The sequence below is a fragment of the Pygocentrus nattereri genome, chromosome 5 (genome assembly GCF_015220715.1).
Source record: "Pygocentrus nattereri isolate fPygNat1 chromosome 5, fPygNat1.pri, whole genome shotgun sequence".
In the NCBI taxonomy this organism is placed as follows: Eukaryota; Metazoa; Chordata; class Actinopteri; order Characiformes; family Serrasalmidae; genus Pygocentrus; species Pygocentrus nattereri.
In genome coordinates this window covers 42,603,081-42,617,127 of record NC_051215.1, presented here as the reverse complement: position 1 = coordinate 42,617,127, position 14,047 = coordinate 42,603,081, and the positions used below count along the sequence as shown (strand labels likewise).

At 39.0% G+C, this 14,047-nt stretch overlaps 1 protein-coding gene across 3 annotated transcripts in view; it reads right to left on the bottom strand.

Annotated features, from left to right (window-relative positions):
• The window catches only part of srfb (serum response factor b), a 29,662-nt gene that overhangs the window by 2,149 nt on the left and 13,466 nt on the right, over window positions 1-14,047 (bottom strand). Inside the window, exons 3-7 of one of the 3 annotated variants that reach the window (XM_017696644.2) lie at window positions 4,605-4,854; window positions 2,969-3,148; window positions 2,007-2,123; window positions 1,475-1,672; window positions 490-591 (exon numbers count right to left, since the gene is read on the bottom strand). In XM_017696644.2, the coding sequence (XP_017552133.1) occupies window positions 490-591; window positions 1,475-1,672; window positions 2,007-2,123; window positions 2,969-3,148; window positions 4,605-4,854 (847 nt within the window). The remainder of the gene's footprint in view (window positions 1-489; window positions 592-1,474; window positions 1,673-2,006; window positions 2,124-2,968; window positions 3,149-4,604; window positions 4,855-14,047) is intronic. The other 2 variants (XM_017696642.2, XM_017696643.2) reach the window with 2 other exon arrangements.

The window sequence follows — 14,047 nt, the reverse complement described above, 5'->3', positions numbered from 1 at the left end:
CAGCCTTTAAAAATAATTTATTTTAGCTCACAGCAACATTAGCATGCCACTCCAATGTTCCTTTTTGTGTGTAGCCAGAGACTAAAACCAAACCATATCATCAAACTGTGTTCCTCAATAATGTAGGAATTACACACATTCACACGTGCTATTTTGTGATATCCAAGTGTGCCTAATAATAATAATAATAATAATAAGAGGAAAATCTTTCAGGGCAAACATTTCCCCTTTTTTTGGTGATTATGCTTTGGAGATTGTGTAGAGTAAAAGACACTACACTGACATCACATGATTCCACCTTTAATTGCTATAAAGCTTTGGAAAGCCTCCTTGGTAAAAGGAAAGAAGGCCTTCCAAAGTCAAAGTGCTAGTACATGCAGTGTTCTTGAGATTTTTAAACAAAACAAAGGGAAAGTCCAGACTCCTCCCTGCAGTGAGTTAGTAGAGTCAGTGGCATGCTGGTTGCAGAGAGAATATTAAGAGTTTCACTTGTAAAGTGGAGATCTTGCCGTACTGGGTGTAGCTGCACTGCTGAAACCGGGATCTGAACCGTGCCAGGGGGCGCTGTGAGGAACACCTGAGGAACAGCACCTGAGGACACACACACACACACACACACACACACACACACACACACACACACACACACACACACACAGAAACATTAAAAGTGAGATACTACAGATGAACAGTGTAATTTTTCCAAAACAAATAATATCATAACACATTTTTGCCAATTGATTTTTACAGAACAGAATTATACTGAAATTATATGATTAGTTGATCAAGGAAAGGCACTTATTGTAAACTGTTCTGTAGTATAAAATCTAGCCATAAGAATCATGTAAAATCCTTCAGAATAGTGGTACCATTTCACAAATTCAGGTATTCCAGAAGTTAAGATTTCTGGTGCTATAAATGTAGAAGAAAAGTGGTTAAGAAAAACTGTTAAGAAACAGAACTCCATTACCAGGTAGTCTCAGACATCATAAACAATGTTTGAATGTTGTCATTTGTAGAAAGGAAAGAGACATATTTGAGTTTGATATCTTAGTTAGATTCTACAGGATACAAGCTTTTTAGTCATATGACATGGTACGATTGGGCCAAGTGGGTCTTCATTTAAAGTTTAACTGTTGGAAAATACAATACAAAATACAAATCAGGTTGTACAAATTACATTCTTAAAACAAATTTCAGTATTTTTATCTTTTATACTACAACAAACAGCTGTTTACATTTTTGTGTTCATTACAACAGGAGTGATATAAAAGGTCTAACATTACACGGCATAAAATATTGTAGGTCTGTTGGCAGTGTTAAGTTATTAATATGTTTTTGCCTTCTTCTATAGAGATAATGTTTTGTAGCTATGACATTTCCTTCGAACAGCAACATTTTTCACAACTTCTATCTTTCTCTTGAGTAAAAAGGCACTGTATAACTGCATGTTTGTGTACGTGTGCACACTCACCTGTATCCTGGGCCTGTGCATGGGACACCTGCATGGCAGAGGCGCCCTGAGAGAAAGCGCTGAGCACAGCCAGGCCGCCATCGGCCAACGTGGGGGCTGAGGCGTACATGAGCGTGTGGGGGCTGGGGTACATCATGTGACCTGCTACTGAGGTGGGCACTGACGATGTTACAATGGTTGCTGGGAGACTGACTGTGGCTAGAGAAAAAGAGAGAAGAAAAAAAAGTGTGAAATAAGAGAATATAAATGGGATAAGATAGATGAATAGACAGTGTGAGAAATACAGTGAGTGAGTGAGTGAGAGAGTGAGAGAGCCAAAGAAACAAGCACTTGCACCTCCTTGCACTTTTACACTTTTAATCTTTAGCCTCAAGGTGGCAGTGTTGGACAGAGAAGAGTCCAAATTATGCCTTAAACTTGCACTCTTACCCAAATCTTTACACAACATCTGAATTGCTTATCCATCGTATAGTTTTATGTTTAAAATGAAACAAACACATGACTGTGCTATACAGGTAAGTACGTAGTGTACCTGTGGAGGCAGTGCTGGTTTGGGAGATCTCTGGGCTACTGCTGTCGTTGCTGACAGAGCTGGACTGGGTGCTGGGCTGCACCTGGATGGCTTGGAGTTGTTGGGGCATCCCTCCTCCTAAAAGACATAGCATAGTTTCCATACAGGGGACCAGAAAAAGTACTTTAATAAGAACTGTAATTTGCTCAAAAAGTTAAAAATCTGTATCAGTTAAAAATCAGCCAACACATTTTAGACTAGCGTTTACTCAACAAAAAGGCTTACTACAGCTAATAGTAGTAGGAAGATTCTCAAAACAGGAATTCTATAGGTATATTATATTTAGTATGTTAACTCTCTAAATTACACACTATGAAATGCTTTTTACATTTTGTTTATTTATTGTTGCTTTTGGAAACAAAAAGGATAAGTTCTGGCAAAATGTACAGATTGGAGACTTTCCTACATTTTTGTACTGCATTTATAAAGAGCAGAGCAAATATTTTATTGTATATTTAAATTGGATGAAAACATTGTTTTGTGCACATTTTTGCCTTACTGAAAAAGTCAAAGTTCAACCCTGTCATTGCACTATGTAAAAAATATAATTAATTATACAATAAATTATATAAGTATAATTACATGCAAATATTATTTGCAACCCCTCTTAAGAAAAAAAAAAAAAACATTAACCACTGAAAATCTTATTTTGGATTATCAATTATTATGTTTTCTCCTTTATTTTACAAAACTTTTTACACGAAAAAGGCAGTCTATGCTTAATTTGCGTTTAACTGATACATTTATTCTAAATACAGGGCATCAAGCAATGCCATACTTTCTCACATGTTATAAAAATACATTACATATACTGCTTTTCAAGAGCTCAATCATGTAATGTGAAAGAAATATATAGGTTTTTAAGGCTGCACCAGCTCAGCACCAGATGTCAGTGCACACTGAGGATGCACGCAGACCCTGACCTGCGAGAGAGACTGCAGCAGCAGGGAGGCGAAACACAGCTTGCTGGCCTTGTGGGGTCTGGGTGGCTGGAGCAGTGGCAGCAGTCAGGGTCTGGCCCTGCTGGCCCTGAAGAGCCAGAGAATGCTGCTGCAGCTGCCCCAGGGGAATGGTGGGTGTCCCAGGGGGGAAAGGAGTGCCTGCTGGGAAGGATGGGGACACAGATTGGAGGGTGCATGAGTCATCAAGAGAAGACAAAAGACAAATTCATATTCAATCAAGTAATTACAGTTTTATAAAGTCTATGCTGCTTTACACTGACCCCTTGAAGCAGAGTTATAACAGAGTAATATATATGCAGTATTTAGGTTATGTAGTGATGAGTGCTGTCTCACATACTAAGGTTTAAGGGGTCAAAAGCATGAAACAGAAAGTGAGGTAAAGAAAAAAGGAGCACAGAAAGGTTCACTGAGGAACAGAAGACAAGAAATGCTGCCAAGTAATTACAGGGGCTAAGGAGGAAATGGCAGATCAGTGAAGGTAGCGAAGCAAAACACAGAATAAGTAAGGGTGAACTTAAGGAGGGGCCTGATTGACATCCACAGGCAAGTGGAGATGCAGCTGTTTTGTCAGGAGCAATTCAAAGCTTCGGAACTGTCTGAATCTGTGATAATAGTGTGCATGTTTTGTTAGGCCACCTGGCAGGGTGCTGAGTGCAAAACAGGTGGAAGAGCGTGAGAGGCAGGAAGCAGCACACAGTCAAGTCGGCAGTTGCAGGAAGAAAGTCAAACTGCAACCTCCTGTTTCTGACCACACAGCTATAAACATCTTTTATAATCGCATAAATTAATTTCAGCAAGAATTATGAAAACTTGGCAAGACTTTTAATAACACTAACACAACCTGTTTTAAATCATAACGCTAGAGAGGTTTGGAAAATTAACAGTTCTCAACTGGGGGGAAAAATTTTGTTCAACTGTCCTCTGTTTGTATAGTGTTTTTAATGATGGGTCACATCTGCTTTCACAGTCTCATCCAGCCTAGGAGCCCATGAAACCCAGCACAACCCAGCCAATCTTCATTGAATATTCATAACTAATTATAGGCAGAGCTTGCCAGAGCACTCTGCTATGCCTATTGTGTAGTCATGCTAATTATTCTTATCCTACAATGGCAATCAAAGGCACTAAGGCCGAGTTTCCTCTTTGCAGAAGCACTGCTTTGTTAAATGTAACTAGCTGAGGCACCCAGGCACTTGAAATGGGGAATAAAGTGATATCTGCAGGTTTAGTATGCTGGCTGTGCTTGTACTTAATCTGAAGATTAATGCTATCCAAATACATCATCACGAACATGTCAAAACCCATGTTATTTATTTCTCTCTTATTTTAACATTTTTTTGACAAAATTGAAAATTCCAGCTGACCTTTATGCTGTGTGAAAATTTCATATAGAATGAATTAAAAGATGTGGTCCAAAATTGTGTTACATTAACATACATTATAGCAATATTAAGAACATTTTTTCCTCCTACACAGTTCAGAGACACAAGGTTTTATTATGACAGCAATGAAACATTGAACAAGGAAGTGCTCAACTAGCCATGCCATGCTTTAGGTCATTAGAGGAGAAGACAATGCCAGCAGTTGTTTCTCTCACCTGACATGAAGGTGAAGCCTCCAGGGAGCTGCATGACCCCTCCTGAGGCAGCTGCGCTCTTCAGAATGGTCCCGTTAGTGTTGGTGATTGTGGCGTTGCTGCTACTGGCAGACACAGGAGCCAGGTAGTTGGTGATGGGGAAAGAGGGTCCGCTGCTCACCTGCATGGTGGTGGAGGTGGTGGGCACTGTTGCCTGGGCACTGGTGCTGCCCGGCAGGCTGGCCACAGTGAATGCTGGCTTCAGAGTGTCCTGGAAAAGAAGAACGACCATCATTAGCACATTTAACTAATATTGTGGTAGGGCGAAGCTGCTAAGTGTTTTAGCTACTTAGGTATATTCAACAACGCTGAACAGCCATAAAAGGCCATACTGTGAGCAGTAAAAAGAAATTACAGTTTTGCAGATATTGCTACTGTAGAGATTAGATTAGAAGGTTAATTCTAAGTGTTTAAAATGCATACACTACTGGCTACTGAACTATTAGAAAATATACACACAGCAGCTAATAACAATAGAGAAGTTCAGAATACTGTAAAAAGAGCAGAAAGACAAAAAAAAACATCAAAAATCACAAGCTGTTAAACAGTCTTGGAGGATTTCATAAACAACTTTGAAACAAATGGACAGACAAAGGTTATAATTGTAGAATGTGATATGGAAGACATCTAATGCACGTATTTGTCCGTTACACACACACACACACACACACACACACACACACACACACACACACACACACACACACACACACACACACACACACACATCAGTTTTTATATGCTTGTTGCAACATGTCCAGCAAAAAGTAAGCTAACCTGCTCTGGCAGTGGTTTTTGTTTTTACCTAGTAATACAATATATATAAATGATATATCTCCACTTGGCATATCTTCACACTGAAAAAGGATGTAGACCAAGCACTGTTCACTGCACTGCTAAAGAAAGGCTTTTCTCAGCCTGCACATAGCCAAATAACTTCACTTCCAGTCACAAACTGTCTCTAATATGGATATACTGCACATATCAATTCCTCTCAATTATATTATCAGGTTTTATGTAAAATGTACATATTGTACTTCTGAATGTACTAGTCTGGTATTGTTGCTGGTTGCCATGACAACAGCTAGACCTGTTCACACACAGACAGATGAAGATGCTTTAGAAATGAGAACCACTCCTGTAGTCACTGTCTAACCATGTAATCTAAAAATTAGGGCACAGTAATTATCCCCCATTCCTCATATATTTTCTGAAATAAAAGGTTGTTTTAAACCAGAGCTGTTTTGAGTAGGTGGGTTAAGATGACTTGGGCACACACTGTACCTTGGATGATTTTTCTCATGTGCAGAGCAAATACTCTCACTAAATCTGCTGCATCCTAGGTCCTTTTCACGAGCCAAGCATGCCACACGTTTGTTCTCAAGGGACCTCCATACTTGAGTACTGTAAGTTACTGATAATGGCACGGTATAACATAAGAGTGGGGGTAAACCGAGGAAGAGGCAAAGGAAGGAAGGAAAAGTATGCAGGTGTTCACAGTTTTTAATCTTCAATCTTTTCCTATCAAAACCAGAAAGATACGTAACCAATAAGCCTCAGCACGTTGACATCTGCACGGCACAATCAAATTACACCACTGATGGATCCAAATTGCACCCTAATGACAACAGCTGGAGAGCCAGGCCCCTCTGAGCTGATGGCTCTATAAAGAAACAAAACTGAAAGGACTTGAGTCATCAATGAGAACTTGTGGAAATCAAACACTGCATAGTGCACAGACTGAGTTGTAGAGGTCTTCCACTCTGTGGATTCAATCTGAAACATAAGAGTAGCTGTAGATAATGAAATGCTCCACATACACGTCCAGTTAAGGTATAATAAAAAAATCCAGTATGGGATGAAACACAACAGATGGCAAGCGATACACAAATGGAAATTGACTGTTGTGAATTTAGCCTTACAAAGTTTCAGGTGATTAAAAGATGCTGCTATGAACAGTGATCAGCAGAGTGCAGCAACATTTGGTCAACCAAAAACTGGATGGTCTATTTATGAAATGGAATAGAACACTAGGAAACCGCAATGCTGCACTATGATTTTACATGGATAAGAATTATGTAAAGTCTAACCACTTCCTGATGTAAATAAGTCACAGAGAAACATCAAATCTGACATCTATACATTCAGCACCACAAACTACAGATATGCTATATCAAACCTACAGATATAGCCTGAATTTTCTGAGGACCGAACACTGAAATAAACACCACCTCTCACTTTTTGTGACATGAGAACATTTTAAACAAATGCTGTCACTACATCTACGAAAACTCTTTAAAAAAAAAAAAAAAAAAAAAAAAAAAAAAAAAAAAAAAAAAAAAAAAAAAAGTAGTAAGTTGTAGCAATAGCACTAACTTAGGACTGCTTATTACTTCACTGCTTATAACTTAACATCGAACAGTACGAAATCAGTTTATTATGAAGACATTATTTTTGAAAAGAACACACTGGATCATGCTCTACAGAGCGTCCAGATAGTGTGACATTCCAACACTCTCACTGTGGGCAGTCTGCAACCTCAATGAACCACTCTGATATAAAAGTCTACATACATTCTAAAGGACTTTCATTGTATGAATGATCTTAATCTAGTTCTGACAAACTTGGCGTGCTCAGAACTGCTTGTCAAAGGAAGCTCACTACACCCTCCACTTCCACTCAGCCCATCTAGCAGGGGTGCTGTTTATATGTGACCGATTGAGTGGGTGAAAGGTAATGATAAGGACACATGCGCCTGCACACACACACACACACACACACACACACACACACACCTCGTTTCCAGTAAACCCACCAATCTGTTCACAGGAACACAGCTGTACGATGAGCAATAAGCAGGCAGGTCTTACTTGATCAAAGGCACATTACTTAGCTCCTCAATGTGTGTTACATTTTTGGAGTAGGAAAGCCCTTTTTGCAGGGTTTGTGTTTTAGTTTCAAGCAGATCAAACTGTAACCACCCCACTTACTGTATAAGCAGTGGGCCAAGCAACCTAATAAGATAAGTGTAGCAATGGGGATTTTTCCATTCAGATCTTTATATTACAGGCCAGTGGACATATTTAATAAATTAATTTAGAAATAAAATAAGTGCAAATAATGTTCTTGGTATAGAGCAAACCAATGGTGAATGTGGACTGGTCCAAAGTTCAGACCTACTGTTCAAACAACAGCAATGGGCTCAGACAAAGCCACCTGTAGAGTGTGGTCAATGAGGGGCCTTTCCACTTTCGATACATCTAATTCATCTCATCACTCTCAAGAAGCATCACTCAAGCGTCACTCAGCATCTGACACCTCCAATGACTGATGTGTGCATGATTAATGTTATTGCAATGCGCATCACAGAAAGTAAACACATCATTCAGACTATAATTTACTTAAAAAGGCTAGTTGGGCTCACAAAGTTGGAAAAGATGACCGTATGTACGGAAATTTATAAATTATATGGCCATAACAAACTACAAAAGAAAGAAATAGACCAATTACTACAGCTGATAAGGAATAAAATTTCAAAGTAAGCTACTTAAAATTATCTGGACAAAAATTAAGCAAGGCATAACAGATCCTCTTTCTTGCATACAAGAGAAGGTAAACTAATTTAAATGTGAAGTAATATGATGGCTAAGTATAGGAGATGGGTTTGAAGTGGAACACTTCAAGTGTGCACAAGTGTGCACCATACCTATTTTTTTTCAGGGCAAAACCACCATTTAATATAATAAAATGTAAACAAACATTAATAGCTGATATCTTAAGACAGTTAGAGGAACACATCATTTTAATTGCTTGGGGTGTTGAGGATAACCAAAGACAGGTTCAAAAACACCACCAGCACTCCTGATTTAACCTAAAGGAGAATTTTACCAATTTTTCAAACCATCTGTATTATTCATGGGTTATGATGTAAACAAAGTCATTCTGAGTGTCTTGAGAGATCCTCGGTACCAGAGAAACTTGGTGAGTTAGAATTGTTCATGCTGGTGATGGATAAGAGTCAGACATCTGAAAAGCTGAATTCCTCTAAAACTGCACTCATTACACGTTATTACATGAAATGGTCAAATATGCTGCCAGATGCCCAAAACATTCTTTGAAGCAAAAAGAAATTTTTTTAGCACCATTTCACCATGAACAACATACAAATTACATACAAATTCTCAGAAGACACATGGTTCATTGGTTGTTTTAAAATAACTGTGTGTTGCAGACATTGTGTTCCCTGGTTCCCATCACCACCACTGTAAAGAAATGAGTTGGCAAGTTTCTCTACAACGAACCACTTCACATCAAACCACTCTGAATGAAGTTCTTTACATCTCAATACCTAAATTACACAGAAATTATGAAAAAAAAAAAAAAAAAGTCTTGGACAATACAGGTTAATATTGGGCTTTCTTGAGGAGAGGTTTGAATGTAGTCAAGTCACAAACTCAATGGTTGTCATTAATATTTGCATTTATTCCAGCTTACTGTATACGTATGTGTGTTTGGGGCAGGTGTAGATGTGTTCGTCTATGAGCAAGTGATAAAAAGGCACACAGGACAGGGCGGGTGGCCTCAGGCACTGGGTATGATGGGCAGACGCAGGGGGGGGGAAGAAGAGAAAGTGAGAGAGGAAGAGAAAGACAAGGGGGGTGAGTGCATGTGTGTGTGAGAGCGCGAGAGAGCTCTACAGAGCGAGAGAGAGCGAGAAAAGAAAGAAAGGGTGAGTGTGTGTGAACAGCTGAGGGTCCAGACAGCTGGCAGGAAACATGAGCACCCAAGGAGAGCCTTTAACACTTCACACACTGCACTGACATCTACATATAGTATAGTGGTACCTATTGAAGTTGAAATGAAAGGTCACTGATCCCTCTTTAATTTACCTACTGCTAGAGCTGTGTGACTTTAACATAAAAGGCATATGGAAATTCATGATGTCTGTGTAAACTTTCAAACATACCAGTATCAGACCAGGACACAGAAGCTCCACACATACTCAAACACTAAAACCACAAAACAAACCCTCACACAAACACACAAAGCAACAAATGTTCAGGAACAGAAGTCTGGCTGTAGAAGTTGTTCAGACAACAGATGTATTCTGGGGGACGGAGAAGGTCAAGAGAACAGGTTACACTTAAATCTCTCACTGTAGCAACTCTGCACTGGATTCTATTATAAGTGTTTTCAGTCAACAGGTTTTCCGCTGTATGTGCAGGGAAACATTACTGTGAATAGTAACTAACTGCATGTTACTGATGCTGCAGACAGAAGTCAGGTTGAAAATCGTGGCAGTATTACTTTTTACATTTTAATGAACAATTACTGCTTATCTGCTGAATTTAACATTTAACTGAATTTAACTAAGAAGCAAACAAACGAATGTAAGGAAACAAAAAAAAAAGGTCTTTGCTAAAGTTATGGGACATTTTATATTTGGTAAACTACAGAAGGCATTTTGGTAAAATACATGGTAAACTACAGAAGGCATTTTACACTTTAAAAAAAATCAAAATCAAATAATGCATGATTTACAAACCTTTGCATTTTGACTTTATGTATGTAAAATTAAATGACTATGACTAAGGACCATCCAAACTCAGTTTCTTTTTCCCACACACATATGGAGGAGAAAAAGAAAACTAAAAACCCACAAACATGCATGAAACAACTGTTTTTGAACTAAGAAACAACTCAATCTCTTCTACAGCACACACTGAATTCCTCTTTACTAAAGACACTCTGCTAAAGGGGCTTTGTTCCTTAGAGTGTGACTGTCAAAGAGCTAGCCCAGGCTACAACTGTACATTAATTAAGAGAAGCAGACAGAGCATGCGTCCTTCAGTCGGACCACTCTCTGAACTGCTGCTGGGGGCTCTTGCACAACCAGCATGCCACTCACTTCAATCTACTTCTCTCACTGACCTGCGTATGAAATCTTTCAGTAAAGGCCAAAAAAAAAAAAAGGCCTTAACAATTTAACAGATGTAATAATTGCATATCTACCCCTGGATCTGGATCCATTCTTTAGCGTTTCAGATACAGTTGTTCACTTAAACTGCAAGGACACGTGTCCCACGTTCAATTCCACATTCTCAAAATTACAAAACCTACATTATTTGTTTACAAAATAATCATAGTAGTTACTGAATAATAATGCTGTGTTCAAGTGGTGTCAGAAACTGGAATATATACGTAAACAGGCTACTACCCAACAAGAAGAAATACACTTCTAACATGACATATAACGTGAGTGTGTGCCGTTTCAGGCTAGATTTGTTAAAGGACTGGATCAGATTCATTCTTTTCTCCCTTTCAGTATCTGATCCAGCACGGCTGTCCAATACAATACTTCATACTAATACACTATCTTTAGTAATTACGTATTTTCACTTGAATAGTATAAAAAGTTGACAGCAATATACTGATTTCTAGGTGTTAATAACATGAACTAGGAAGACAGACCAACAGACCAGACAGACCGACAGACAGAGCAGACGACAACAGAGCCCAAGAGAGAGCATCATTTTTTCCCTGCAGATGCAACAATACACCTACAACTCCTCCTCCACACAGAGCTGATCTCTTCAGAAACGGACACGATGCCTTAAAAACACACAAGGCTTTAGAGGACCGAGACCTGAAGCAGTACAAATGAGCAAAGTAGAGCCAATTCATCCAAACAGAAACACAAACACACACACACACACACACACACACACACACAGTACAAAAGGCCACTCTTGACCGAGGACAGGCTGAGTTGTAATTATGGACCGGCTGCATTAGTTGAATCAGAAACAGCCTAATGGCCACAGAGAAAGTGTGCATTCAGACCCAAGCTCCATCAGTGACGCTTTAGGATCAGTGAGCGGCTGCTGATGAAAATGAGCATTACATCACAGGTGCTCACAACACAAGGAGTGCCACTCTCCCAGATTCTCCACAGGCTCTATATACAACCCATCATAATGAGTCATCTACATGACAACTAATTACAGCAGTGATGGCAAGAACCACAAATCATTTAACAATGCCACTGAGGCTTTATTGTACTGCTGCCAGTGCTCACCAGCACGGTAGTCTTATCGTTTACAAATTTGACCTATTTTGGGCTTCACTCCAACCCAGTCAGACATTCTCAATTCTTATCTGCAATAAAGTGGAGTGTTATTCTCAATGCAAACCTTTTCCTTTTATTTTTTTCCACGAATACAATAAATAAATAAATAAACACATACATACATATACATATACACATACATACATACATGCTTATGTAAGTGCAATACAAATATTTATTATAGCAACAATTTATGGGCTTAAAATTAGTGTGATGGTAATGACAGCTAGAGTCTAAGATTTTCAATGACTATATGTGGTTGCCATATAAATGAGAAATGATGTATGAAAAGGAAACAGAAGACTGCAACAGCACAAAGATTTTGATAACCAGAAATGGGGGTGTGCGATATGCCAAAAATATCTTATGATATTTAAAGACCTCTTCACAATACGAGATACACATCACAATATGATGATGACTTATTACCATGATGTGTCATTATCATCACAAAACTGGTTATTCTAGTAAATGAGAGTAGTAAAGTTAATAGCAGTGTAACTGAATATTGGTATATTTATTATGTTCATGGATTTTAAAGCCAACATACAGAAATATTGTGCCCCTAACTAAACAATCACCCTTTTTATATATATATATATATATATATATATATATATATATATATATATATATATATATATATATATATATATATAAAAATATTCACTGATGATTGAAGGTAAACAATGTACATTTAAAACTGAGAGCAAACGGTTCTGTTTTCTAGAGAGGCGTACAGTCCAGCGCTATACTCTCCTCCCTCCTCCTCCTCCTCCTCCACAGCTCCCACTCGCTGGCTCCCATCTCCTGCCTGTCACCCTGCCAATGAGTTGGAATTCACTGCTCCATTTGGGACTGCTAAAAAAGGCAAGGCAGCCCAAGTCGCAGGGGTGCAGCCAATCAGTGGTGACCTGTCCCCATGCTCACTGCAACATAAGGCCTCTGTGGCCCCTCCCCTGTGTGGCACATTGACACATTGCTCAACATTACCACCCCTCTCCTGTAAATGTGTCAGTCACCGACTCTGTGTCTTGGTGTGTACCAGTCTCTCGACCTGACACCGTCTCCCTCGGTTGCTTTACCACTGTCTCCACAGTGAGAGGGTGCGTTTGTGTACATTTTTTTAGAACAAAATGTCTTGATTTTGTAGGAAAATCAAAGAAAACAAGGGGCAACATACAAAAAAATGCTAATATACATGAATAAAAAGTAAATAAGTAAAAAGTAGTTGATATCTTGCGAGCCAGTTTGAAGAACAAATTGTGGTTGCAGGGGTCTCTCCTTGAAGTATTATCAGAAAGGAGAACTAAATAGTAAAACCAGATTTTGTATTCTGGCTACATATAGTACCAGGATGTCATGAGGAGAGGCTTTGGAATGACCTTTGACACACATGAAATGAATACTTCTACTATTGTTATTTGTATTTACTTAAGTATCATAACATAAAAACAAACTTGTGCGTATCTCACTCTCTCCATTTCTGGGCCTCTCTTCTACAAGAGCTGTGATAAGGCTACATATCTCATGAAACTGACTTTCCACTATCTCAGTGACACTTTCTTGTCACTTGCTCTCTCTTCCTCTCTCCTCATCTTGCCTATAAGACAGCTGGGAACTTCAGAGATGGGGTGGAAAAAAACAACAACAAAAAAACAGAAATAACACATGCGTTCTCACAGTCGTTTCCACGGTGTACACAAGGCTGATGAATGAGCAGCGGGTACAGTACTGGGAGATGTATTACAGTGTAAGAATGGTGATTTCAATTCATCCATCAAACAAACAGAAAACAGCACTGCAACTGAGCAAACATCGCCCTGTGCTTTTCAGAGGAAATGCCTACCCCACACACACACACACACACTTCTACAAAGGTCTTTTGAGTGAGCAAGTTATTATGCTGAAGTGAATATAATTACAAGTTTTAGTTTAAAAAGAACCCAAACAGTTCATATGATTCAGCTTTAGAACTTGCTAATTGTGGATAATGCTTCTAAATGTAGCTACTCATCGCACTCACACCCAAAACGAAGTTATAATGTCCGATGCTGACACGCAGTGCAAGCCATTTAGTGCTGTGCTTGCTCAGTATTGATTAGACAATGAGGAAAACCCCAACATCTCCTACTTATTACATAAACAAACACCTTGAGGTGCAGACAGCCCTGTGAAACGTGTGAGTTTAGGCAAACTGTCCAGCCATTCACATAGACCATAACAACATTACTGGCCCTAAGGCTGAGCCTGGCAATGTTAGGAATGATAAATC